Source organism: Chelonus insularis, unplaced genomic scaffold (assembly GCF_013357705.1).
Source record: "Chelonus insularis isolate UGA/USDA-ARS -01 unplaced genomic scaffold, ASM1335770v1 contig_326_pilon, whole genome shotgun sequence".
NCBI classification, from domain to species: Eukaryota; Metazoa; Arthropoda; class Insecta; order Hymenoptera; family Braconidae; genus Chelonus; species Chelonus insularis.
The window spans coordinates 21,510-46,840 of NW_023276496.1; the positions used below are offsets into that span (position 1 = coordinate 21,510).

At 29.7% G+C, this 25,331-nt stretch overlaps 7 protein-coding genes across 20 annotated transcripts; 3 read left to right on the forward strand and 4 right to left on the reverse strand.

Annotated features, from left to right (window-relative positions):
- Positions 1-430: 430 nt before the first annotated feature.
- cd (cardinal) lies at positions 431-3,395 on the forward strand. The gene is made up of 4 exons (XM_035081863.1): positions 431-916; positions 989-1,910; positions 1,988-3,125; positions 3,189-3,395. Exons 1-4 carry the CDS (start codon positions 795-797, stop codon positions 3,371-3,373), a joined length of 2,367 nt encoding a protein of 788 aa, XP_034937754.1. The 5' UTR covers positions 431-794; the 3' UTR covers positions 3,374-3,395.
- LOC118066083 (Fanconi anemia group D2 protein) lies at positions 3,135-8,768 on the reverse strand. Of its 4 annotated transcripts, none has more exons than XM_035081859.1 (8): positions 8,586-8,768; positions 7,900-8,276; positions 7,628-7,831; positions 7,262-7,538; positions 4,861-7,199; positions 4,593-4,799; positions 3,793-4,520; positions 3,135-3,711 (listed from the first exon to the last, which is right to left on the reverse strand). In XM_035081859.1, exons 2-8 carry the CDS (start codon positions 8,261-8,263, stop codon positions 3,568-3,570), a joined length of 4,263 nt encoding a protein of 1,420 aa, XP_034937750.1. In that variant the 5' UTR covers positions 8,264-8,276; positions 8,586-8,768; the 3' UTR covers positions 3,135-3,567. The 4 variants fall into 4 exon arrangements, with proteins under 4 accessions (XP_034937750.1, XP_034937748.1, XP_034937749.1 ...); XM_035081857.1 differs by having other exon boundaries at positions 7,900-8,367; XM_035081858.1 differs by having other exon boundaries at positions 8,522-8,768.
- Positions 8,742-13,752, forward strand: LOC118066084 (dentin sialophosphoprotein). Of its 3 annotated transcripts, none has more exons than XR_004690215.1 (5): positions 8,742-9,343; positions 10,304-10,586; positions 11,311-12,964; positions 13,174-13,279; positions 13,404-13,546. XR_004690215.1 is itself a non-coding variant. In XM_035081861.1 (5 exons), the coding sequence occupies exons 3-5, from the start codon at positions 10,413-10,415 to the stop codon at positions 13,658-13,660; spliced, it is 2,400 nt and encodes a 799-aa protein (XP_034937752.1). In that variant the 5' UTR covers positions 8,745-9,343; positions 9,736-9,999; positions 10,304-10,412; the 3' UTR covers positions 13,661-13,752. The 3 variants fall into 3 exon arrangements, 2 of the variants coding, with proteins under 2 accessions (XP_034937752.1, XP_034937751.1); XM_035081861.1 differs by adding an exon at positions 9,736-9,999 and having other exon boundaries at positions 8,745-9,343; positions 11,311-13,279; positions 13,404-13,752; XM_035081860.1 differs by having other exon boundaries at positions 8,745-9,343; positions 11,311-13,279; positions 13,404-13,752.
- Ing3 (Inhibitor of growth family, member 3) lies at positions 13,717-16,321 on the reverse strand. Of its 3 annotated transcripts, none has more exons than XM_035081870.1 (6): positions 15,926-16,317; positions 15,719-15,790; positions 15,385-15,624; positions 14,721-15,141; positions 14,326-14,530; positions 13,717-14,124 (listed from the first exon to the last, which is right to left on the reverse strand). In XM_035081870.1, the coding sequence occupies exons 1-6, from the start codon at positions 15,951-15,953 to the stop codon at positions 14,008-14,010; spliced, it is 1,083 nt and encodes a 360-aa protein (XP_034937761.1). In that variant the 5' UTR covers positions 15,954-16,317; the 3' UTR covers positions 13,717-14,007. The 3 variants fall into 3 exon arrangements, with proteins under 3 accessions (XP_034937761.1, XP_034937760.1, XP_034937759.1); XM_035081869.1 differs by having other exon boundaries at positions 15,265-15,624; XM_035081868.1 differs by having other exon boundaries at positions 14,721-15,624; positions 15,926-16,321.
- Positions 16,322-17,100: 779 nt separating this feature from the next.
- On the forward strand, positions 17,101-19,460 carry Srp72 (signal recognition particle 72). The gene is made up of 4 exons (XM_035081867.1): positions 17,101-17,200; positions 17,271-17,388; positions 17,478-17,733; positions 17,812-19,460. Exons 1-4 carry the CDS (start codon positions 17,101-17,103, stop codon positions 19,288-19,290), a joined length of 1,953 nt encoding a protein of 650 aa, XP_034937758.1. The 3' UTR covers positions 19,291-19,460.
- A 282-nt stretch (positions 19,461-19,742) lies between these two features.
- Positions 19,743-23,171, reverse strand: LOC118066086 (coiled-coil domain-containing protein R3HCC1L). Of its 3 annotated transcripts, XM_035081864.1 has the most exons (8): positions 23,107-23,171; positions 22,836-23,035; positions 21,876-22,135; positions 21,713-21,797; positions 20,894-21,626; positions 20,586-20,826; positions 20,007-20,243; positions 19,743-19,920 (listed from the first exon to the last, which is right to left on the reverse strand). In XM_035081864.1, the coding sequence occupies exons 2-8, from the start codon at positions 22,913-22,915 to the stop codon at positions 19,853-19,855; spliced, it is 1,704 nt and encodes a 567-aa protein (XP_034937755.1). In that variant the 5' UTR covers positions 22,916-23,035; positions 23,107-23,171; the 3' UTR covers positions 19,743-19,852. The 3 variants fall into 3 exon arrangements, with proteins under 3 accessions (XP_034937755.1, XP_034937757.1, XP_034937756.1); XM_035081866.1 differs by having other exon boundaries at positions 21,876-21,940; positions 22,836-23,155; XM_035081865.1 differs by having other exon boundaries at positions 20,894-21,623; positions 22,836-23,155.
- A 365-nt stretch (positions 23,172-23,536) lies between these two features.
- Positions 23,537-25,245, reverse strand: l(3)73Ah (lethal (3) 73Ah). 5 transcript variants are annotated; one of them, XM_035081876.1, is made up of 5 exons: positions 25,013-25,245; positions 24,456-24,923; positions 24,104-24,387; positions 23,840-23,951; positions 23,537-23,749 (listed from the first exon to the last, which is right to left on the reverse strand). In XM_035081876.1, the coding sequence occupies exons 2-5, from the start codon at positions 24,730-24,732 to the stop codon at positions 23,742-23,744; spliced, it is 681 nt and encodes a 226-aa protein (XP_034937767.1). In that variant the 5' UTR covers positions 24,733-24,923; positions 25,013-25,245; the 3' UTR covers positions 23,537-23,741. The 5 variants fall into 5 exon arrangements, with proteins under 5 accessions (XP_034937767.1, XP_034937765.1, XP_034937766.1 ...); XM_035081874.1 differs by having other exon boundaries at positions 23,538-23,951; positions 24,456-24,754; positions 24,873-24,923; XM_035081875.1 differs by having other exon boundaries at positions 23,538-23,951; positions 24,456-24,754; positions 25,022-25,244.
- Between the last annotated feature and the right edge of the window lie 86 nt (positions 25,246-25,331).

Here is a 25,331-nt window from a genome sequence, read left to right on the forward strand (position 1 = left end):
TGTCTTTATTCAACATTTTTTCTCAAAGAATCCTAACAATTCAGAATCTTATCCAATATTAGATGATTATGATTGTTAAGAGTAAAAATAATAATTACCATTTTAATCGTCTTCGTGTATTTCAGAGCTTATTTTTTTTAGGCTTTAGATTAAAAATTATATCAATGAAATTGTAAATGACATTATATGTGATGCTTATTATAAGCAATGTGAGAAACCTTAGTAGGAAGCCCTTCACTTTTCCTCTGTACATATCAAATGACACCCCCATCAAACCATATATTTTTTCATGTCTGTGTATACTTGAATAAATCGAGTGACAGATGAAACAAGATCTGATCTCATTTCACGTAACTAACCCTGGACTGTACCTACACTATTTGTTCTTGCATTAAACCACATTCAATCATAGCGGTTTTAGATCGCAGAAAAATCCTTCTGATCATTTTTTTTCTTACATGATCTCAAGTTTTCATTCGGTGCATAAAATTTTTTTTTTTCAAACAGTGTGTAAAAAAATCAATGGTTAATTAAGAAAGTTATTAATTATAAACAAATGTTTAATTGTAAAAAAGTAAAGTTATTTCAAAAGTGAGAAAATAATATTGGAGTAAAAATGGGATTTGTGGATAGGTAAAACTGGTTGGCACACGAACAGATTACTGCTAAATGATACTTTGACTTTTCAGACTTCGGAGGGCTTTGCACTTGAATCAGTTCTTTTGTGAGAATCGACCAGACAGTGTCGTGTAATTTTTTTTTATTTGTGTTGTTGAATTATTAATGTGATCACAATGTCAACGTCTGAAAGAATTTATTTAACACCTCAGCCAATTTATACTGAAAATACAGGATTGTTAAGAAATCAAAGGATTAGATTTCGCCAATTTCAGTGTTGTTTATGCGCATCTATATTGTAAGTATTTGTCAACAAAACTTTTTTTTTCTATAAATTATTGTTGTTGATAATTATTAATTTTTTTTACAGAGTAGTGTTGGTAATTTGTCTTGTGGCAATGATAAGCTATTCATTAAGTATCATTGATTTTAATCCACCAGAAGACTCGAGCTATTCAAGTAACTTCAGCTATTTAAAAACCCAACTACTTGAGTTAAATCCTACGTTATTCAGACTTAGTGACAAAGAGTGGGCAGAAGCTTTAGATGCGGGAAATCATGCAATTGAAAAAAGATCTATAATAGACGAAAGTGCAAAAATAATCCTTGCGAATCAATTATCACCAAATATTCGTCATAATAATGCTGTAAAAACAAGTCTTCATGCAGGGAAACTTGCAATGGCAGGGATTGGTGAGCTTGGAGCTACGAAATATATTCTTGAAGTTCGTAGGAATAATAAAACGAAATTTAATTTTGCTGATGGAGCTTTTTTTTATGGCAATTGGGCACCGATAGAAAGTTGTCGAGAATATTTTCTGTCAGAGTGTAATTTTACAGATAAATATAGAACTTACGATGGCACTTGTAATCATCCGAGAAATCATGGAGCAGCGTTTACTCCATTTGCAAGAAATTTACCACCAGATTATGCAGATGGAATCGAAGAACCCCGAGTTTCGAAATCAAAAAAACCTCTTCCATCAGCTAGAAAAATCAGTCTGAGAGTTCATAATCCCTCTCCGAGCTCAAATCCATCTTTTACTGTAATGTTAGCGGTTTTCGGACAATTCCTTGATCATGATATTACAGCAACTGCACTTAGTCAAGGAAAAAATGGTAGCAGATTAGCATGTTGTTCATCAGATGAGCCAAAACATCCTGAATGTTTCTCAGTCCTAGTTGGTCCTGGAGATCCTGTTTATGATGTCGCTGGGTTTGATTGTATGGACTTTGTGAGATCTGCTCCCGCAATGCAGTGCAAAATTGGACCTCGTCAACAATTAAATCAGGTAAAAATAATTATCAATTTTATAAGCACAATTTCAAATTTTAAATAAAAAAAATAATAATGATTCGTTTGCAATAGGTTACAGCGTTTATTGATGGATCAGTTGTGTACGGAGCGGATGAAATGCTTGCGCATTCTCTTCGAGAGCATAAAAATGGTTTGCTAAAAATGTTTATAACACCGGATGGTCGCACCCTTCTTCCTCAAAGTACTAATTTAAACGATGGATGTAATAGAGAAATTGAAAATGAACGCGGTCGCTATTGTTTTGTCACTGGAGATCCTCGGGCTAATGAAAACCTTCATCTAACAACAATGCACCTCATATGGGCTCGTCAGCATAATTTAATAGCATCTCAATTGCATAAAATAAACCCAGATTGGAATGATGAAAGACTATACCAGGAAACTCGACGAATTATCGCTGCTCAGTTACAACATATTACATACAATGAATTTCTGCCAATTGTTTTAGGAAAAAATGAAATGAAGAGACTTAATTTGACGTTATTAAAATTAAATGAATATCGACATTATAATTTTGATAAAAAAACATCGAGTATTGATGATCCGGCAATTGCCAATTGTTTCGCTACTGCAGCATTCAGATTTGCTCACACTTTGCTTCCTGGATTGATGAAGATAACAAATGCTGAAAAAGGAAGTGAAGATTGGATTCAATTGCATAAAATGTTATTCAATCCTTACAGTTTATATTCAGAAACAGGTGTAAGAGATTCTATTATTTCTGCTACATCCAATTTAATTCAAATGACTTCAACACATGTTACTTCGCAATTAACCCATCATCTTTTTGAGGATCCTTTTGAAGATTCTTCAATGACTAATGAGTTTAAAAATCAAACATTCGTACCTTGTGGCCTAGATCTTGTTTCTCTTAATATTCAACGTGGAAGAGATCATGGACTTCCAGGTTATACAGCTTGGAGAGAATATTGTGATCTCAAACGACCTCGTAATTTTAATGAACTAAAAGGAATTCTTGATCCTGATAGTTTAGAAGGTATTCAGGAGCTTTATGAAGATGTAGATGATATTGATCTTTACACTGGTGCACTAGCAGAAGTAAAAATACAAAATGATGGGCTCTTAGGTCCACTATTTACTTGTCTAGTTGGACAACAGTTTCAAAGACTTCAGTTGGGTGATCGATTTTGGTATGAATATGATCATCAATCTTATCCTTTTACAAAAGGTAAGCTGCTTTAATTAAAAATACCTTTATTAAGAAAATTTATTACATCTTTTTTATTTTTAGAACAACTTCTTCAGCTAAGAAAAACATCACTAGCTAGAATCATCTGTGACTGTTCCGATAATATCGATTATATTCAACCTCAAGTTATGCGATCAGTTGATTCAACGAATCTTATCACATTGTGTGAAGATATTCCATCTGTTGATTTTACAGCTTGGAAAGAAAATGAATCAACGATTAACTGATTGATTGAATAGCCATTTTTTTTACTTTTTTTAAATTTTTTTAATTGAGTAAATATACTAGAACGAAATATTTTTCACGATAGGTAAAAAAATATAATAAGAAAAAATATTTGAAAAGAAATACAATAATAAATTGTTGTTTGTAATTACTAATCCTAATTTTTAAGTTTTTTTTTCTTTTTTAATTGAGGTATTTAACTTTCATCTATAGAGATATCATCATCATTGTTAGAATCATTATCATCGTCTAGTACGTCAGATAAGATTTCATCTCCACTAGCATTTTCATTTGAATTATTCACATCCTGCATAGTTGGCTCATCAGTAGAAGTTGATGCCTGAATAATAAAGATAATTAATCTATTTTTTCCAAAAAATTGAACTAGTAATGAAATAAATTTTTTTCTTATTCTAATTACCTGGGAGCAAATTTCTTGTCCTTCTAAATTTTTATTAACAAGATTACCCATCCAGAAAGCTGTTGAGCTATTATTTAATACGAGCATTCCTTTTACTCTGTATATTAATTGTTCTAAAATACTTTTTGCAGCAGGTACGTATCTAGTTAAAGCAATATCTTTTTTCTCAGTACTATCAACACAAATAACATTAAGGTATCTCGTTGCTGCTTGCATCAATTTAAGAATTTTCGTTATCTCATCAGGTTGATGTCTTAAACTCTGTTCTAATACCGGCATTGCATGAATGAGAAATAATTTCAGTAATCCAGGCATTTTTCGTACATAAACTAGCAGTATACTCCTTTTTCTGGTCATTGATTTGCAAATAAACACTAATTGCTGTAAATTTTCAGCAACTTCTCGCCATAATTGAACTTTAGCTAAACTTGGCCTTGCTGATTGGAATGAAATTTTAATGCCTTTAATGAGACCATCAAATATTTTGGCATAAAGATAATGAAAGTTTAATTTATTTATTGGAGGTAACTTTGATATATAGTCTTGAGATGTTTCTAATGTTTTTACTTCCTCTGGTAACCATTCTAGAATTGAGGTAACTGTTTCTAAAGGATGAGGCTCATGATCCATCCAATTTTGTAAAAGGCTTGTCACTGATGACTTGAACAAAGGTCCTACATTACGATCTAATGGCCATTTTAAGCTCAAGAATCCGAAGGCCATATTCGCTGTAACGCAATTGAATAATTACATCATTTTTATGTCTCATAATAATAGCAAAACAAAAGTGCGTTTTTTACCTTGTTTACTTTTATTCTGTCGAGTGAAAGTCTCTGAATGCTTCATCAACACTTTACAAGTCTCTACTAAAGAAGCGGCTAATTGTATTTGAGTTGCGACTTCTGCAAGAGATTCGAAAAATCTGTAAGATTCACTTACTAAATCTTTACACGATCGAAGTCCTCTATTTGATTCATCAACCTGACTAGCTAAGATCCGTAATCCATCTGAAAAATTTAAATATACTAATGAATGATCTTATTTTTATATATGTGCCTTTCAATTTACCTCTTAATAATACATTATGAGCTGGATGATCAAATCCTTTCCATTGGAATATTGTAGTTATGAGACTAAGAATAAGCCTTAACGCGTATTTATGTTGTTGATCTTCATTTTCTTTAAGTTTTCTAACAATATTTTGTAGCTTGGCACAAATTTTTGGTAATTTTTGCATCAAGTCTTTCATAAATATATAATTAACAGATTCACCATCAAATACTGCTAACAATTCTTTAATAATAAAGCAAACTTGTCCTGTAGGAATGTTTTCCGTTGCATTAAAGTTTTCTGTGGACTCTGGATCTTCATTATTGTCAAGTAAATCAAGTATATCTGCATCTAATCGTCGAAAATAAAGTGGGTTCTTTGTGCTCAGCAACGAACCTTTTTCCCAAGATTCCCATTCTGGGACGTTAATACTCTTTTCAGTTTTTTCTTCAGTATCTTTTGATTTTTTACCTTTTTTCGTACTTTTCTTTTCAATTTTATTGAACGATACAGACGAAAAAGAATCAAAATAGCACACAGGTGGTTGATAACGATTTTCAGCAAGTGATAATAAATTGGACAATTCTCCTTGTAGATACATTGTGTTTTCTAATCGTTTAGACACTTGTTTTCTTAATAAGGGATCTCTCTGAGTCACAAAAGTGTTGATTAATTCTCGATACCAATTGATACAATGAAACATTAAATCTAGAGTTTGAGTATTTGGCATATCTAAATCTTTTGGCATTAATATTCCACTTCCTAGAAGGGCATTAATTGTAGTTAAATCTCCAGAATGTATTCTTGATAAACAAACTTTCATCAATTTCAGTAAAGCTACAATTATTCCGCCATATTTAGGTTGGCTAAAATTCACGACACATGATTGTGATTCATTTTTGAAATGATTTAATTCAAAAGAAGGCGTAAGGTCACCACTGTAGTCATTCGTACTAACCATATATACTTCTATGAATTCATTTTCAATGACTTGTGTAATTTTATTTAAAAACTCATCGTTGATACTATCAGTATCAGCAATTATTTGACTCAAAGTATCGTAAAAAAATCCTCTTGACCTTGGACAATTTTTAGTACCACTGTATACTTTATTAAAAAGATTTAGAGCCGTTTCACAATACTTTGAACTTGTTGCTAAATGTTTAATAGCCATAACTGCACCCGCCACACCTTTAGATTTCATAACGCTATCATTACAAAATAATTGCTTTTGAAGTAAAATAAATAAATCATCTTTCAGAGTGTCAGAGGCTGAATGTGAGGTAGCGCATAAAGCATGAAGTAAATCATTAAGCATTGTCACCTCTTTTAAACCGAATTTCTCCATTTTCTCTAACAAAATCCGCAAATAATTGCAATGAGTTTGTAAATATCGTCTTTCTTCCTTCTTTTCAGTCATTTTACAAAGAATTATGAGAGAACTTTTCGCAGTTTGGTCATTATTTCCCATTAATGCAATTAATTTCTCAACAATTTCCCTTTGTTTGTGAACCAACTCGCCATTAATCAGAAATTGTAGTCGAAACCACCCAGTTGTAAAATCTGTAAGAACTCGATTTTCTGATTTTAATAAATTGCTTGCCATACTCAATGCAGCTGAATGTAAATCTTTAGCAATTTCTCTGTAATTCGAGTAAAAGTCATTGAGTAAACTTATCCGATAAAATCCACTTTTTACGTGTTGTTTAAGAATAGCATCTGTTTTTTTTTTCTTTGCCACTCCTTCATGTAATAATAATAAGATAATCAAATCAAATGGCTTGGGAACATTATCAGTTAATTCTAGAATCATTATTGCAGCTTTTGCTAAATCTTTCGATAAAACTAGCATTGTTTTCAAAGTATTTACAATCATTACTTGACTTGAGTAATATTCTTCAGGATTTTCACCACTCAGTGGCTCAAGATCTAAATTTCTAATTACTCGTAAAACATTCTGATAAATCTCAGCTGAGGAACAGTCTTCCAAACAAAATTTAACTATCACTGGAATTTTGGTGATATGACAGTTGTCTTGTAATATTCTCAACATCTTCTCTCGTAACTCTTCTAAGTATTCTTTGCCAAGAGATAAATTTGTAATGCAAGTAAGAATAACCATTGTCAGATCTTTATGAACTTCCATGAGCCGTACCAGTATTTCAGCTATATTTTGATGCTGAGTGTCTATCGCAATGTCTGGAATAAATGCAATTAATTCTCGCTGAAACCACATTGGACATGTCTCTAATAATTCTTCAAACTTTATAGTCAATACATCGGGATCATAAATAGTCTCTAAAAATCGTAGTTGTTGGAGTAATTGATAAGTCCATGGTACATTTTCCATTGAATCACTGATAAATGACAATGAATTAATAAACTAGTTTACAAATAATAAATTTTAAATAATACTTACGCTGCAACAACAGTTTCATTCAACTTATTCAGTAGACTACCTAATATTTCCGTTTGAATGCAAGGCACTTGCAGCATTATTTTAACAACAGATATACTATTAAAAGAGCCTATTTGTCTGCCTTCACTAGAATTCAATATTGTTGGACTCAATAGTTTATTCAACTGGTCTTCGTCTTGTATATAATTATTCCATTGTTCAATTATCATTTGTTTTTGAAAATCACCGGAAGTTAGAAATTGCTGAATTTTTTTTGCAACAATCAATGGATCATTTGCTTGAATAAATTATTCAAATTGAATAAATATTAGCTTTTGTTATTTAAAAATAATAGTAATAATTATATTTTTAATTATATATGTATACCTATCAGATATTGAGAATCATTTTCATCTAGTGTAATTCCAACCTGAGTAAAGAGATTGACTAATTCAACAGTACTCTGTACATTATTTTGAATAACTGCTTGGCGTTGAGGTCGTATTTTTATGTCTTTTTTTATTATATTTGTTGTTGCAGGGGATCGTCCAGGTGGACTAGTTGATTTTCTAACTTTACTTGTTGATGGTTCTAATAATGCAAAAAAATATCAATTAATCAATTATGATACACTAATAATTATTTATTTATATACAAACCATCTAAATGTCGTCTTTTAACGGGAGTTGAAAATTGAGTAGATTGCGATGATGATTCAGAAATAATTCGTTTTCGTGCTTTAATGGGAGAATCAGCTGCTCGATTTTGAGTGGACTGAGCAACAGGTGATTGACTTAATTTATCATTGTTTTGATTATCAATATCATCGTTATTATCAGATGTGGATGGCGATGATATATTTGTTTGTTTCCTTAATAATTCTGTATTTGATGCTCTCTGAGACATTCTGTCTGCTTGATAATTGCTAGAAAAAATATCCTCAGACTCTGCTTCGTCTGATGTTCCTGGCGCGGTTTGTATTTTGTGAAGTCCATGACGTCCTTTTATCTTTCTTCTGTCCATTCTGTATTATTTTCTTCAATAAATAATGTCAATGATTAAAAAAGCACGACATTCAACCGTTCATCAGTTTTTAAACATGCATAAATATTTGATTTGATTTCAACCTGATAAATAAAAAATACAGTTGTAAACAATGTATTTAAAAAAAACCATCTATTTATGTTCAATATATCATTACTGAAACTTCGTATAAATGAACAATGATAAAATAACAAAGTATTTGCATTAAATAATTAGCTAGATAATATTCTTGAATACCTTCTTTTGTAACTCTAGAAATTAGTTGTTGATTATTTTTTGCAATAAATAAAAAAACACGTACCGGGAAATGTGCTTTGTTTACAGTTTACACTCACGTGACTTGTAACCTTTACGAGGCGGGAATATAGAGGAAACATGCAACACATAATATAGTTTTGACTCTTCTAACTCGATGCCCTATGGAAACTGTACATAAAATACAATCAATTATCGTAACTGGTTGCTTGGTGTGGCCGGAGATTGTGTACATCGTGTAAATGTGAACCTATATCCTACATTCAGATCAAGTTTGTGTTTGTATTCTTCTTTTACTTAGTAAACCCATCATTGTAGATGTAGATGTAAACATGTTTATATCCATGAGTATGCACGGGCTTATATTATTGCATTTAGATGTACATTCCTGAACATTGGTGTATACATCTTCAAGTGTGTGCTGTCAAACTAGTTAAGAGTGTAAGACTTCACATACATAAAATAAAATGATCGTTGTTGGCCTCAAAAGTGTTACGGTGAATGCCGATTGTCCACGACTCCTCGACATTCAACAGGACTGAGTCAGTAGAGTTAGTCAGATCATACAGAATATACAGTTGACTCCATACCAGTGTAATATACTCCAACATAGTTCAGTACAAGAATAAAAATCATTCAGAACAAGTCTAAAGTATAAAGAAAGAACGGTTTCATATCATATGCACGTTCAAGTACTTAAAAGTTGATCAAATTTTTGTGGATAAAAGTATTTTTTATACAACATCGATTTTTTTTATTGAAAATAAAGATTTTCGAATTGTTAAATAAATGTTGAAGCTTCAGGTGAGATATTTAACGAATAAACAAACAAATTATTAAGTTAAAAATTTCTTCATATCGTGGGAATGCGGTGGACTGGACTTGAACAAAGAAAAACTTAATTCTTCTGCTTTAAAGTTAATTAACCGTGAAAAAAACTATTAAGCAATTCTATTTGATGTGCATTTTTTAATTAATTAATTGGCCAATCAAATAATTTAGTAAATTGAAAATGTTTTATATTTAAATGAATTTTTATATTAAAAAGTTTGAAGTGTTATTTAATGTTATAAAATTTTTATTAGTTTTTGATAATAATTTTTGTTTATTGTGAATCTTTTATTGATGTAAATTAATAATTAAATATGTCATTGATAATCAAAAAAAAAAAAAAGATAAAAATACTTTTATTATAGAAGACATTTAGTAATTCAATATTGAGTGCTGAAGGGATACAGGATATTAGTTGTCATGAATAGTAAACATTATTTAAACGTTGGAGCCATTGAAAATCGTCATCTTAAAAGCATGACAATTATATCTTGCAGTATGTTTGCAGTAGTAGACGTTCAATGACCTAGGTATAGAGAGAGAGATGGCGATAGAAATATCTTTTTTAATAATTAAGCATTATATTTATGTATGTTAAGAAATAATTGAAAGGAAATACGAAATAAACAGTGAGTAGAAAGAACTCAAAGATAATTTTTTGTGTGCATCAGTGTTAATGATAAAATTTTGATAATTAGAGAGAAAAGAATGAATTAATTAAAAAAATAAATAAAGGGTAGTGAAAGCCTACATACTACTGAAAGTTTTAACGATATACTAGAGAAAGTCGAAGAAATACTTACTCATTAACTACGAGTACTAATTTCTTGATTCAATTATAATTACAGTTTAATTAATTTGTTATGAATTTAATTATAGTATTTTTTTTTAATTTTCTCGCTGATTTTGAAAATTTTTTTTTTCATTTTACAGGATAAATATTTTTTAAAGTTATATTAAACTGAATTATTAAGAAGTGTTATCATATACAAATTCTAATGAGTAAAAGTTTGAATAATTCATAAGTAAATAATATCTAAACATGGAAAAAATGTCAACACAGTGTAGATATTTTGTGCAACATGCTTGGAAGCAAAATCTTTGTGCCAATTGTTTTGAAACACGTGAAGAACATGAAAGAGCTTTAAAAGAACGTTTAAAAAAGTGCAATGTGTCAACAGTATCGTCAACTACAAAAAACAGTCAAAGTATACAGGTAATTTTGAAGTCATTAAAGTTTTTACAGCTCGTTTAATTTTAAAAACTGAATGGGAAAAAAATACATTCGAAATTTAAGTTTATGTCATAGACAAATTAAGGTACATAATACCATGACTTTATAACTATTTTAAAAACCTATTATTATCTACTGTTAAAAATAACCTTGTAAATATTTTCCCGGAAAGTACTTTTCACGGTATCTAAAGTTTCATTAGAACTTGACCGGAATTTCATGAAATTAGTTTCTCAGTTTATTCATGAATTTAATATGATATATGATACGATATGATATTATATACCTCAAGAAATATAATGAAATCCGAGTCATTCAATAAAAATAGTAGTAGAACCATTAATTAACGTAATAGAAATTTTTAACGGTGCCTCGGGCACTCCCGGAATCCCGACAGAAATGCCCTGGAATCTAACCGGAATTTAAACTAGTCTTTTTCTGACATTTTCTTGAGGCTTTTTCATGATCTATTCTTTGTTAGAAAACATTTTTTGTATTTCCTTTTCTCTTGTCCTCTTTGTATATATATAATTGATAACTGATTTAAAAAAATCAATGTCATCGTATTTTTTTCCACTCATGTATTAGAAATAAAAGAAATAAGTAAAAACAATTGTCAAATAATTAAATTAATAATGGTAACAATAGTAAATTGTTTTTTTCAATGATTAAAACTTTTAAATGTAACAAATGTCCTATTTTCTAGAGTATCTTGAGACGGAACCGCAATGACACTCAACTTTCATCAGACTTGCAAAGAAAAAACGTCGCTTTCCTAGATTCTCTAACTGAGGTTATCGGTTATGGCGGTGATGATAACTATGACGAAGGTTCCGATAATGAAGAATGCCTTAAATCTAATGATACAGTAGATAAAATAAAAATATTAGAAGAATTTGTGCCAGATAGTGAAGAAGATCGAGCTTTAAATAATCTTACTCGAGAGAATACAAACTTTAACAGAATAATAGAAAACCTCACTAATTCGCCTTTACCAGAAGTTAGTTCTACAAATGTAAATAATAAAACCAACGAACTATCATCTAAGACCTTTGGTAATCTAATGCTTGGGAATATTAAGAAAAATACAGATGGTAAAAAAACGACATTAATTGTGTCAGTAACTCCATTTCAATCAGAGTCTTCCGCAAAGAGTGAGCATGGCTTTATAAGAAAACAATCAGAAAATAGAATAATTACAAAAGAATCAAAAGATATTATAGTTGATGTTAATAATGACCATAAATTGAATAATATTACTTGTGAAAATATTTCTTCAAATAATTATCAATTGAAAGATTCTAAAAAGCCATTGTTAAGTAGTCCATTAAAACCAATTAGTGATAAAGTTAAAAACAAAAATATAGAAATTAAACCATTAAGAACAAATTTATCAAAAAATAATATTAATAATAATAACATTGGAAATGATAAACAATCCAATTGTGATAACACTTTGTCAATTATTTCTGAAAAAAAGAAAGTTGATGAAAATAGTAATATCCATGACGTAATATTATATAATAAACCAGCGGTCAATTTAGAAACCGAAGTAAAAAAGATTATTCCAGAATTAGAACCATATGCGAGTGAAAAAAAATTAGTGGATGAATTAATTCCACCGATAAGTAATGAAAATCTGATATCAGGTATTAATAACCAAGACAATAATGATAACTGTGATGAAACATGCAATAAAGTTGAAATATTAGAGACAACGTCTGATTCTAGTGAGGCTTTACTTGCTAATGATGATAATGATAACTCGTCTACGCTAATAGCAATGCCTCGAAGCTCATTTCTTCACGGGAAAATTGATCTAAAGTCAGAACCTCAAAAAACAGAAATGTTTGATATCAAATCTTCTACTGATGACATTACCAAGCTATCAGAAGAATCGTCAAAAAATATTTATGTTGATCAATTAGATGATCAATCAATTACTGAGTCATTAATGACTAATTCAGATAAGCAGAAAAATTTTCATCTAGACGAATATCAAATGAATGATGATAAAAATGTGCCAAAATTTTCTGAATCATCAAATTATTCATCACAAGAAAATTCTCTGAGCTCAGTATATACAAGAAAACCTGTATCCAATATCAAATCCGACTGTCCAGTAGTTAGGGAGAAAGAAAAAAGGGAAAGAAATCATTTATGTAATCAAAAATTGGCTAAAAGTGATGATGAATCATTAAACCAATATGATTCAAATATTTCTAATGATATTAATGAGAAAACTGATTCACTTAGATCTCAAGAATGTAGCTCTTTGTCTGATACCGAATGCAGTTTAGCATATTACTCAACTGATCCACAATCAGATATTGAAAATCTCCGAGTGAATAAGAAGAAAAGTAAGACTCAATACTTTTTGAAAAAATTTTTACGCATCGGTGCTTCAAGACGAGAAGTAAATTTAGTAACCAATTCGTTTCATAAAGAAACTGATAATTCTTTGACTACATCATCACAATTATCATCATCATCAACATCTTCATCATCTCATGTAAAACCAAGACCTAAAATTAGTCATCCTCATAAGCTTGATGGAACTTCTGTGCAGGTCTTACGTCACAAGAAGCTTGTGAGTGATTTGAGCGAGCTTTCACGGATTTCTAATGCTAAAAATTTCGATCATGCTGATAACTTTGATTCTAAAACGCTTACAGGTGTGTAAATGAAACAAATTTCATACTAACAGATTTTTTATTTATTTGAGATTTTTTTTGAATATTTTTTTTATGTAGTGAAATCATTAAAATTAAGTCGTTAATTTGTATTTATATGTTTTAGCTCACTTAAAAGATCCATTATCTACTAATAAGTCACAGTTACCAGAATCTAACTGCTTAAAATCACTAGAAAATAATTCAAGTACTTTATTGCCATCATCATATAGTGATCAAGAAGATTCTGAATTATCTAATATACTTAAAGAAGCTGATAATCCTTCATGGAGGTCCCTTACCTCAGGCTTGAAGATGAAAAACTTTACAAATGAGTCAGTTTTTGTTGATTCTGGTAAATTTCGCTCAATACAATGCAATTAGAACAAAGCCGTTGATAGAGGTATAATATAATATTGTATAAAAAATCAGCCTTTAAATTTTGTTTATTGAATTTAACGCTATTTTCAATCTTATTCATTTTTTTTTTTATACTTTTCCTTTTACATTACTTTTCTAGTCCTTTTTTATTTCTATATACATTTACATATCTGTTGCTATTATTTGATCATCTTTATACCTATTAATCTTATCATTATTCATTGCTGTTATTATATTGTAATTTATTATTTTTTTTAATATTTTTGTATCAAATAAATAATTGATTCATAGATTTAATGAAAATCATGAATTTCGTATTGAGTAATATGACTAAAATAACATGAACAAATTTAATTTTTCCGTCCTCCTCGTCTTTTCATTGAAGATGTACACTGAGGACAGTACCATTTTCCCTTTGGCGGTGCTGTGATTCCCACACAAGGATAATGAAACCATTCAAACGGACACTGAAGAGAAAGAAAAAATTATAATATGCATTTTTATCAATAATTCATAGATATATGTTAATTTTTACTTTCTTTACTAATTTATTGACTAGTTTAATCAGTAACTTTTCTATTAGAAATTCTCATAAATAAAAAAACACGTTTAAAAAATAAATGAGAAAAATTCAACATGAAATATAGTTCATAAAGTAGAGTACTTACATCAGAATTGTCACAGGCAACCATGTCACCGTATGAAACTTGATTACATATGCAGTATCGTGGCTCGTTTGGATCGTAAGTCCAATCCGGATTATCAGTATCCGTGATTGTTGTTGCAACAGTAGTGGCAATTATCGGAGGTGAGATAGAAGGTTGAGTAGTAGGTGTGATAACGTTGGAGCTGGACACTGATGTCGTAACTTTCCTGAATGATTAATACAATTAATTACCTTATTTTCCATGTTCTGCGTATTTAATCTTTGTTATTTATACAAATGTTATATTATTTTAATTTTCAGTTTAAAAAAAGTGTAAAAAAATTAATTAATAAATGTTATCGTTCAAATATTTAAATTAATTTATACAAGATTTCTGTATACCAAGGACGAACATACTTTTTATGTTTTTTTGTGGTTTCTTGAATGGCTGCAATTGCTGTCTGCGCCGCTCCTGCTAATTCTTTACTAAATTCAGCAGCGTGAACACCACCACTTGTATTAATTGCTTCATAACTGGCTTTCAGACTCGCCGTGCGTCTTCCTTGTTGCATTTGTTGAGTGGCAGCAATCGCTTGTGAAGCTGCTGCAGCTATTGCATTCCCGCCAGCACTGATGTGACCAAGATTATAACTGACATTATTTACAGAATTAATGCTAGGCGTTGGAGTCGTCGCCAAATTAGTAGCAGCAAGTAAAGGCCCTGAGTTGGCTGAAGTTGGACGAGATTCGGGAACGTTGGTTAATATTTTTTCTGCAGCTAATCTCTTTTCGACGGATGCTGTTGATGCATTTGAATCCCTTCGTTTCTCCGACCGTGCTGTAATTAGATTATCATCAAGTATTACAGTTATTAAATAATTATTACAATGAACAAGAGGACAGAATAAAGAAATAAAAATAATAGATAAAAGATTATCAGTTGTAATGTAATAAAATTTACAGTGGCCATGGTGATCCCTCGTTCTACTCGATGTAAAACTGTATCGATTCTCTTTTTGGCTACTGTTAGTTGGTGGTTGATCCAATTCCAACGATCTTTTTTCCAATATTTCTGTTATACCTTTATTATCTGCTTCAAGTTCCATTTTAAATTTGTGTAATTCCTGATCTAATCTTCGTAAATATCTATCCACTAGGTCGTACATTTGATTTGCTAGATGTACTTTTTCGTCAGCATCTTCCAGCGTTTTGTAATATTCTTTTCTAATATTTTCATATTCTGTCTCTTTTTCATTTGGTTTCATTTTTTTTGCATTAGAAAAAAAAGTTTTTACTTTTTTCTCTAAACTATCCATTGAGTCTAAAATAAAATTAAAATTCAATGCGATAAAAATAAATATCATTATTTATGATAATTATTTAAATAATAAACTTCTATGGTAAATGTCACGTACTTTGAACTCCTAAATCCATTTCTCGCATTTCTGTGAACCGATCTCTCAATTCTTGAGGTAGATGTTCAATCACTGAGAAAATAAATATTTACAATTAAAAATTAAAAAATAATTAAAAAATAATAGTAAATTATCGTGAAATCATTTGTAAAAATTTAGGTTAATATTTACGAATATTAACCCTTAAAGGTTATGTTCATGACTTACTTTCCACATAATCTTCCAAGTAAAGCATTTTTCTTAAATATTTTTCGACAATCTATTTATTTATATTAATGAACACTTTATCTGTGCATTTATTAAAGATTTGCCGAAAGTATTCTACAAAAAATTCAAGGAAGTTTACTCTCAGTAACACACAAGTAACACACACACGTATACCAAGTATGCAGGACTGTTTACATTGCGAATTTAAACAAGGAAAATATGAAGTTCTGAGTTTTCCCATGGTGTAAATTCACCATTAGATGTTTATAATCATTCTTAAATATTCAATTGCTGGATACCTAAGTTAACAACATACATTTTATTTGGATTATATTTATTTATACAATAAGTAACCCTTAAAATTTACTCAAGATTACAAAATAACCAAACGGAGCGTATTACACCATACACTATTTGTGAGTATGTATAAATTGGATTTTAATAAATTAAACATTTGACAATTATTTCATTTAATTGCATAATTATTTTTCAAATTCAAGAACAGGTAATGATTATCAATATAAAAATTGTTTTATTAAAAAATTGATAAACGTCAGTGGAGTGTTATTGTTTAGACAATGTTTCATTTTAGGAAAAATGATGCGAAGGAGTCCAACCCGAATTGAATTACGTTTGGATGATCTTCAGGAATATGAAGGGATTAGAAAAGAACGTGAATTGAAAAAAACTAGTGAAAAGTCAACATTTAATCCCTCAGCATGGAGTGGAAAAGCTTTACAGAGTGAAATTCAAGAGAGGATTGGTTATGTTCCTCAGCAATCTTCTTTTTTGCCTCAATCACGGTCAAATATTTAAGCATTCAATTATTTATATTTTTCACGTTCTGTCTTAAATAAAAAAATTTGTTATTTTGATTTTTTATAATAAAAATTATTTATAGTATTTTTCTATCATCAGAGTATTACTGTAAATTTAGTAGTTTAAATTACTGTTTGTAACCAAGAGGCGCTTTTGTCTTTATGTAACTATACACAATCAGCTATATGTATAACTGATGTCGAGTTGGAACCTCGAGCTTTCTATCAAATCCATGTGTGCACAATTTGCAGTTTACATTCTTATTTACTGTGCAATGTGTTGCTGTTAAACAATTCAATCAAATAAATAGCTGATACTCAGTATTATTGTTTAATATTTTATAAATTTATACTAAAATGGCTTCAAAAGAAGATAATTTACCATCTCTGTATGCAGAGTTAAATAAATATGGTCGTAATAATGAATTTGAAAAAGCTCTAAAAGTAGCAAACAGAAGTAAGATAACTTATTCTATTATACTATAAAAGTATCTCAATAAATATTTAACATTTATGTTTCCTTCTAGTTCTTGGAATTTCTCAAGATGAGGAAGCTGCTATAAATTGCAAAATTGTTTGTTTAATTCAGCTAGGAAAGTTCAATGATGCACTCCAGTTTATTTCTAGATATCCCAAATTATCTGAGTACTTATTTAATTTTACATTAGACTAAATAGCAAATTTTCTTAAAAATTTCTACATAAGTAATCGAATAATTTATTACTTTATTTTAGAATGTTGGCGTTTAAAAAATCGTACTGTCTTTATCGACTGAATCAGGTATCAACAGCTTTGAAAGTTATTGAAAGCATTGAAAACCCATCACTTGAAGTGAAAGAACTGAAAGCTCAAATTTTATATCGTTTAGAACGATATGAAGAGTGTTTTAATATGTATCGAGATATTATAAAAAATTCTCATGATGATTATGAAGATGAAAGAGAAACAAATTTGGCAGCAGTCATTGCAAACTTAGCTGCAGTAGAATCCGTAAGTTTTTAGATTGATATTTAAAATAATTTATGTTAAATTATAATAGTTTAGATAATAACTTGGATTATTTACTAGAAAATGGATATACCACAATTAAGAGAAGACACATATGAATTGACATATAATGCTGCATGTCGCCTGATTGAACAAGCTAGTATCTCTGGTGATCGTGCTACATTAATTGAGGCTGAAAAAAAACTTCGTGCAGCGGAAAAAATGTGTACAGAAGCATTGGAAGAAGAAGGAGAGGGTGAAGGAGATATTGATAGTGAATTGGGTATCATCAGAGTACAATTGGGATACGATTTACAATTACAAGGGCGTGAAAAAGAAGCCCAAGCTTTATATATGAATGCTTTAAAAGTTAAACCAGATGACATTTCTCTGGTTGCCGTAGCAAGTAATAATCTTGTAACTTTGAATAAAGACCATAATGTTTTCAGCAGTAAGAAGAGAATGAAAAGTGCAACTGTAGAAGGTTTGGAACATAAATTAACTACAAGACAGAGGAAAAATATTGCATATAATCAATGCTTATTAGCATTATACACAAATCAAGGTGAACAATGTCAAAAACTTTGCAACAATCTTATTAAAGATTATCCAGATATGAAAGCTGAAGCCACATTCGTAAATGCCATGCAGTTGAGTAAAGAAGGCAAAACTAACGAGGCAATTAATTATTTATTAGAAAACGCTTCTGAAGAAACCGAATTATGTATGAAATTAGCTTGTGTGCAGATGCTTCTTTCTCAAGGAAATCGCCAATTTGCAATAGATATTTTAGAAAATATAAGTGATAAATATCGATTTTTATCTGGCATCGTCAGCGCACTCGTAACCCTTTACATGGCAGATAATAATCGAGAAAAAGCTGCTGTAGTTTTAAAGAATGCTGTCAATTATTACAAAGTTAATCAAGCAAATACAGGAGATTTATGTACATTATGGCGACAAGCTGCTGATTTTCATCTTCGTGGTGGAGAAGTTAGTGTTGCTGTAGAAAGTTTGGAAGCTCTTTTAAAAGTTTCACCATCTGATAAAAAAGCTTTGGCTCAGTTAATAATCGCTTATGCTCAATTTTCGCCTGCTAAAGCTCAAGATTTATCTAAATTACTGCCTCAGATAGATTACTCCACAGAATCCTCTTTCGTAGAAAACCTAGAGAAGAGTAATTATATTGTTGGTCCGAAAGTAAATCTATCACCCGAACCAGATACAACGACCGTTAAAAAAAGAACAAAACGTAAGCGCAAAGGTAAACTTCCGAAGAATTATAATCCAAATGTTACACCAGATCCTGAAAGATGGCTACCGAGACACGAAAGAAGTGGATTTAGGAAAAAGAGAGATCGAAGAAATCGAGATACAACTATGAAAGGTACCCAAGGAACGGCAGCTGGTACTAGTGATTTGTATGATATTACCAAAATGCCAGCTAATGTTAAGCCATCACCTAATTCACGGTACAGTCCGGCCGTTGAAACAGCAGGACCTCGACAACAACAACGAAAAGTTCAGCAAAAGAAAAAGAAAAAGGGTGGAAAGTGGTAATAATAATACAATATTCTCTTTATATAATTCTCACTTATGTCTTTTAATTTGTACAATTCTGTTAATATATTATTTTTGTTTGATACCAAACAATAAATGAAAATTTAATTAAACACTTTAAACTATACAAAATTTTTAATTTATTACAACTATTGTACAATGTAAATCCAATTAAACATTAAAACTCGAAAAAAGTATTTTGGAAACAAAAAATTATTTGATTGAATTTGAATATAAAATTTCTTGTATATTTAAATTGATTTGTTTCAGGCAGTTTCTTAAAGTAAAAAATTACTTTGCACTTTTGTCATATACCATAATATTGCATTTACAATTTCTTATTATTTAAAAATATTCATTCAACAACACGATTATTAACTTGATCTATTTAATACTCATCAGCATATAAAATATTTATGTGATTTTATTACTCAAATATCATTAAAACTGGATTAAATATTCATATTTATTAGAAATAAATTTTGGTGAATAAGGCACGATATGATCTAAAAATGCTATCGTTTTATACAATTATTATTTTAACCATTATAAGTTTTCGATATCATTTTTGTGTCGTAATAATACCTTCCCAAGCGTCTTCTCTTTGTTTATTTGCTAATCTTCGCCTCTCTATTAAATAAAGAAAATATTTAACGATATCATTATCATTAATTATCAGAATAGTAACAAAAATGAACATATATTGTTTATATTACCTTTTGCTTCACGAAGTATTACTTTCTCATGTTCTCGTTCTTGTTGAGCAGTAGCTAGCTTAACACCTAAAGCCCCAGTAACAAGACGTCTGGCAAGTGCAGCGCATGTTTCTGGCCTACTTCGATAAGGTTGTAAAAATTCAGCACTTTTTTTAGCTTTTGTTTTACTCAATGCTGTTGCTTCACTCAGTGGTCTCGTTTTCACAAAAGGATGATCTGATGCCAGCACTTCAGCAGCTTAAATGAAGAATTTCATTAATGATTAAATTTTTTTTTTATTAGGTATAAATATACGTGAAAAAAATGGATACAATAATTCATACGATAACGTTTGATAATATTAGATAATTTAAATTAAATACCAGTAGAAAGTGGTCTTTAGAAATTTTAATTCCAGTAAAACATGCTTATGAACAACCTTGACGCGTAACATATGTAGCAATACATTGTGTAACGAATTTTTTGGTTTTCAACTTATTCATGATAAGAATTATCAAAGATCTTTAAATCAATTTTGCTTAGTGTAAATTATTCATTCAAAATATAATTGAATTTTTGTATCAATAAATCAATATTTACCAACAAGAGAACTGCTAAAAACTCCAAGACAGTGAGTATCATCAACCCATTTAAGTTCAAAACCACCACTTTTAAAGGGACTAAAGGCAGCAACTAAATCACTCGTTTTAAAATCAGCTGGAAAGTTATATATTTCTATAACATGACTCAATTCGTCATTTGACACTTCGACTGTTTTAGTATAAGCCTTATAATCATTCTTTGGATGTTCAATTGCAACTTCCCCAACAGCTGCAGTTAACTAGAATTAAAATAATAATAAAAAACTTATTATAATAACGTTTGAGTCATAAAAATAAAATATTCACCTCTTCAATTAACGTAGGGTCTAAACATTCACCATTATCATCGAAAAGACTATCCCAATCACATTCATCTCGATTAATTTTAATCGGGGGTGATGGTGGTAAAGCAGGTTTGCTTTTGGTTCTTGTCATTTTTTTAACTTTCTTATCAGGTGGTTTTGTGGGTACTGTTGATGCATCATCTTCAACTTTTGGTTTTTCAGATACATTGTCGTCGGTTGAAATTATCAAAACGTCAGATTTATTTTTCTTCACAACGATTTTTTTCAATTTTTCATTAGCACTATTTTGGTCTTTTAATTCTACTTCTGACGAATCTTTCACTTTTGTTTCATCTAAACTACACTTATTCAATTGTTTATCATAGTCGTCACTAGATTTTTGTAATTCATAATGCCCATTATTAACTTTACTTATATCACTAATAGTAGCTTCCACTGATTTATTAATTTCAAGAGAATTTTGTGGACTGGAGTTTGAACACATTGGTGAGGGATCGTTCAAGGCTTGGCAACAGGTATCATCCACTTTAGAGTCTAATATGTCATTTTTTGTACTAATAACAGTCTGTTCATCACATGATTTTTCAGGTTTGCTTATGTTTAAAGGTATATTTGTTGATTCATTAGGCTTAATTGTGTTACATTTATTAATATCTTCAGTGGTATTGTCCTCTTCAATACTTCTACGACCTTTTGGCACATACACTGCACGATCTGGTCTCCTTTGTTTTCTTCTTAATTAATAAATATGTAATTGTATTATCATATATTATATATCTACACTGCAGTAATTACAAATGTTTATTACACTATAACTTACCCAGCTTTACTAGGAGTTGGACTGATGTTTGATGCTTTCCTTGCAGCTGGTGGTCTATATATTTGCATGTCAGGAACTGATTTTGCTATTGTAAGAAAATGAACTCTTTTATTCGTACTATAATATAAGATTTTAAGGCTGAATTTAATATAATTTTATTTACCTTGCCTCTGTCGTGTATTATCTGTCGACGTTGGAGATGTTGATGGCTCATCATTAACTCCCATACTTAAATTTAAATTATCAATTTTATTTTGTGTATTAGTTGAAACACCAACTTGATCTGACTTAAAACAAACTACTGTTCTTCTCGCCAGCCCTTGACCAATCGAGAAGGTACTGAGCAGATTGAAAAAATTATCTTGAACTAACTGATGAATAATAAATCGTCTATAATTATCAACTGGCGGAAAAATAAGAACCCTATAAAGTAAAGCAATTGATATAATTAGTAAACGATTTTATTATAAAAAAATTTGAAAAAAAGTATATTTAAGTTTTAAATCGTCGAACACTCTCGATAGTAATTCCGTCATTTCACTACTCTACCAGCTCACCTATGCTAATACATGTGACTAACTTTTTACATAATGCTCGAGTTACTTTCTCTTATTCCTGTTACGAGTCAGAGTACTTACCAATTATCTACTACTGAATGACAGCCCATCAACTTATTAATCTGTTCATGTGATAGGCATAATAAAAACTCAAAATTTAAAAAAAAAATATGAATTTAGAGGAAACATAACCAATATGTATAATATTATCAAAGCATGAAAAATTAATCAGTAAGGTAAACAAAATAAGGAAATGTATAATTTAATATGTAGAATCAATTGCATAATATATCTACCGATGTTTTCTAAGAATGTAAAATGTATAGTTTTTTTTTGAAATATAAACAAATCGTATATCAGAGAAAAACTAGTATTGGAGTTGAATCGAGTTGCTTATAAAAATATAAATAATGAAAAATTATAAATATTATATTAATATATTGAAACGATTAAAAAATGACATGAAAACTTTTACTTAAATAACTCATTATAGATTATTTCGACAAAATAATTGCACTGTTTTATATAGACTTATAATTAGTTAAGAATTTATCTCGACTTCTTACCGTTTTGGAGTTTTATTTTTGGCAAACAATGTTACGTCGTTCTCGATTTGTTCAGCAAAGTAACTGTCTTGTAAATTCATCTATAATAATACAATCGACTCGTTGATAAATATAATCACAATTTTTGAGTTCACATAATATAACTGTATGTTGTTAAAAGTTTATTTTTTAACTTCGTTGTGAAATTACGAGTAGTTCATCTGTAGCAAGTGAAAAACATGAAACATACAAAACACACACCGTTGTGTATATATAAGTACATATACATAACCATTAAATTGCTTGGAATGCCTTTGTATTACTCCGTTATATTCTCCAGTTGTGCTTCTTCGGTTTTCTATGCACGTACTGTACAACATTACGTTACGTTATATATTGCATGTATTGTACTAAATTTGAACAGATGAGGAATGTATAAATTACGCTAAAAAATGAATTAAATTTGGCAACTAATTATTTACATATGTTTTATTTTTACACTATATAATATTCTGTTATAATTTTGCAAAATACTTTTTATGCAATTTGAAATTCAAAAAAGTATACACTCGTCTTTATAATTTTTGATTCACACCAAAGACTTTAAAACATCATTTTTGGAAATAATTAATATATGTAAAACTCAATAATACTTAATTTCTAATTAATTGTAAAATAAATATTCATCAAAAAAAAAAAAAAAAATTTGTACGAATACCTTTCTGGGCAGTCATTTTAAAGGTTATTAAGTAATAAAATATTATTTTCCGTTCATGGAAATCAGTTTTGTCATCAATATTTTCTAGAAATAGATTTTAAATAAACTTATATTAAGGTATTTTAACTATTATGAAGTAAAATAATTGCTTTGGAGCTTCGCTGATAACTCTGATTGTACACGCCGTAATCAAATCAACAATCACGACATCATTCAACTAAAAAAATGATGATATAAACGATAAAAATAAAAATAAATTTTTAAACAAGCATTATTAATGAAAATTGTAGAACTTAAATATCTATACGTGGTCGGTATTGAAGCCTTAAAGGTGGGTCCCGGAACCTCCATCTTGTTACATAAACAAATTTTAAAGTATGGTCTTTTCCTAGTAGCTCATCATTGCACAAGATATCAATCTGTATAAATCACATTGATACAATTAGAGATAAAAAAACAATTTTTCACACAGATGATATATTAATAGATTCAAGGTTTAAATAAAGTTTATAACATATTATAGACAGAAAATATGATATCAATTCTATAATAAACCATTGAAAATACTTACATCTCGATATTTTTCCATTCCATTGAGAACTTTTTTGGCAATAAATTTTTTCAAGTGCGTAATTGTAGCTTGAGAAGAACATCTGATGAATTTTCGTTTTAAGGTTTTTAAACTTGTGTTTATACACTCTAAACACACATTAACTTGTTCATCAGTTCTATGATAATCACAATCTTGATGTATTTCAGATTGTTCGTCTTCAGTTTCACTAGCATTAGGTAAAATATCTTTAGGGCATGGCAACCCTCTGGCTCTGTAAAATTCTCTTTCTCTTTTAATTTCATCTAAAAAACAAATTATTCTATTATTCTCATTACTTACTAATAAAACAGTCAATTACACCATAACTTACTTTCCTGAAGGTCAGGAACAAGTTTGTAGACAATATCTTGCATGGTTCGATCGAAGCTTATATATTGTAAAGGATGAGATTGGTGAATGACTATTTGACATGTTGGACAAGTATGTTTCTCTTCTAAGTGCTTCACTAAACAGCTTTTACAAAAAGTATGTAGGCACTCTGTAACGGTTGTTGCGTCTATCAAATAACCTCTGCATATTTTGCACGTAATGTGGCTATTTAATGTTTTTAATTTAATTCGTCTTTCCATGGCATCTGTTAGCACCATTTATTCGCTGGCTGCTATTTAACTATTGATAAACACGTTTCAATAGATTACTCATTTGCTGAATGATGTGTAGCCACGTGATGTGAGTACAGAGGAATATTTTCTTATGGTATATGACACGTCTAAGTGAATTTTCTTACTTCATTCATTATATTGATATAAATGTGATGAAATAGCATCATATGAATCTTCTTAAATAAATGATATAAATGTCAAAAATTTTAGTTAGAAAAATTGTGGAATGTTTTTATACAAAACTAGTGTTAAATATTATTCTAACCTCGAATACCTGCAGTTGTCTTCGACTATTGATTTGCTTCTTATAATATCACTGAAATGGATTTCATTATTTATAATTAATTCCACGAACATTATTTACAGTCATTTCCAATACTTGTACAATTTTAAGCTTTACTAAATTATTACGAAGCTATGAAAAAAAGTATACATGTATAATTAAAATAATAACAAAATGGATAAACAGCCAGTGATGCCAGATCGGAGTACTTTCACCCATAGGTGGCGTGTAGAAAACTTTCAATTTTGCCGCATTTCCATGAAATAAAAATTACGATATTTTATCATCATTAGTATATATA

What these genes read in the sequence shown, in the direction of transcription:
- cd (XM_035081863.1), top strand. Translation starts at nt 795, where the DNA reads ATGTCAACGTCTGAAAGAATTTATTTAACACCTCAGCCAATTTATACT. An exon ending in TGTTTATGCGCATCTATATT is followed by an intron (nt 917 to 988) that starts GTAAGTATTTGT and finishes TTTTTTTTACAG; the next exon opens with AGTAGTGTTGGTAATTTGTC. An exon ending in ATCTTATCCTTTTACAAAAG is followed by an intron (nt 3,126 to 3,188) that starts GTAAGCTGCTTT and finishes TTTTATTTTTAG; the next exon opens with AACAACTTCTTCAGCTAAGA.
- LOC118066083 (XM_035081859.1), bottom strand. Translation starts at nt 8,263, where the DNA reads ATGGACAGAAGAAAGATAAAAGGACGTCATGGACTTCACAAAATACAA. An exon ending in AATGAAACTGTTGTTGCAGC is followed by an intron (nt 7,200 to 7,261) that starts GTAAGTATTATT and finishes GTCATTTATCAG; the next exon opens with TGATTCAATGGAAAATGTAC. An exon ending in ACAGAATAAAAGTAAACAAG is followed by an intron (nt 4,521 to 4,592) that starts GTAAAAAACGCA and finishes ATTGCGTTACAG; the next exon opens with CGAATATGGCCTTCGGATTC.
- LOC118066084 (XM_035081861.1), top strand. Translation starts at nt 10,413, where the DNA reads ATGGAAAAAATGTCAACACAGTGTAGATATTTTGTGCAACATGCTTGG. An exon ending in AAAACAGTCAAAGTATACAG is followed by an intron (nt 10,587 to 11,310) that starts GTAATTTTGAAG and finishes CCTATTTTCTAG; the next exon opens with AGTATCTTGAGACGGAACCG. An exon ending in TGATTCTAAAACGCTTACAG is followed by an intron (nt 13,280 to 13,403) that starts GTGTGTAAATGA and finishes TATATGTTTTAG; the next exon opens with CTCACTTAAAAGATCCATTA.
- Ing3 (XM_035081868.1), bottom strand. Translation starts at nt 15,953, where the DNA reads ATGCTTTACTTGGAAGATTATGTGGAAA. An exon ending in AATGGATTTAGGAGTTCAAA is followed by an intron (nt 15,625 to 15,718) that starts GTACGTGACATT and finishes ATTTTATTTTAG; the next exon opens with ACTCAATGGATAGTTTAGAG. An exon ending in TTGCCTGTGACAATTCTGAT is followed by an intron (nt 14,125 to 14,325) that starts GTAAGTACTCTA and finishes CTTTCTCTTCAG; the next exon opens with TGTCCGTTTGAATGGTTTCA.
- Srp72 (XM_035081867.1), top strand. Translation starts at nt 17,101, where the DNA reads ATGGCTTCAAAAGAAGATAATTTACCATCTCTGTATGCAGAGTTAAAT. An exon ending in TCTAAAAGTAGCAAACAGAA is followed by an intron (nt 17,201 to 17,270) that starts GTAAGATAACTT and finishes GTTTCCTTCTAG; the next exon opens with TTCTTGGAATTTCTCAAGAT. An exon ending in AGATATCCCAAATTATCTGA is followed by an intron (nt 17,389 to 17,477) that starts GTACTTATTTAA and finishes ACTTTATTTTAG; the next exon opens with AATGTTGGCGTTTAAAAAAT.
- LOC118066086 (XM_035081864.1), bottom strand. Translation starts at nt 22,915, where the DNA reads ATGAATTTACAAGACAGTTACTTTGCTGAACAAATCGAGAACGACGTA. An exon ending in ACCCTACGTTAATTGAAGAG is followed by an intron (nt 20,827 to 20,893) that starts GTGAATATTTTA and finishes TTTTAATTCTAG; the next exon opens with TTAACTGCAGCTGTTGGGGA. An exon ending in TTTTAGCAGTTCTCTTGTTG is followed by an intron (nt 20,244 to 20,585) that starts GTAAATATTGAT and finishes TCTTCATTTAAG; the next exon opens with CTGCTGAAGTGCTGGCATCA.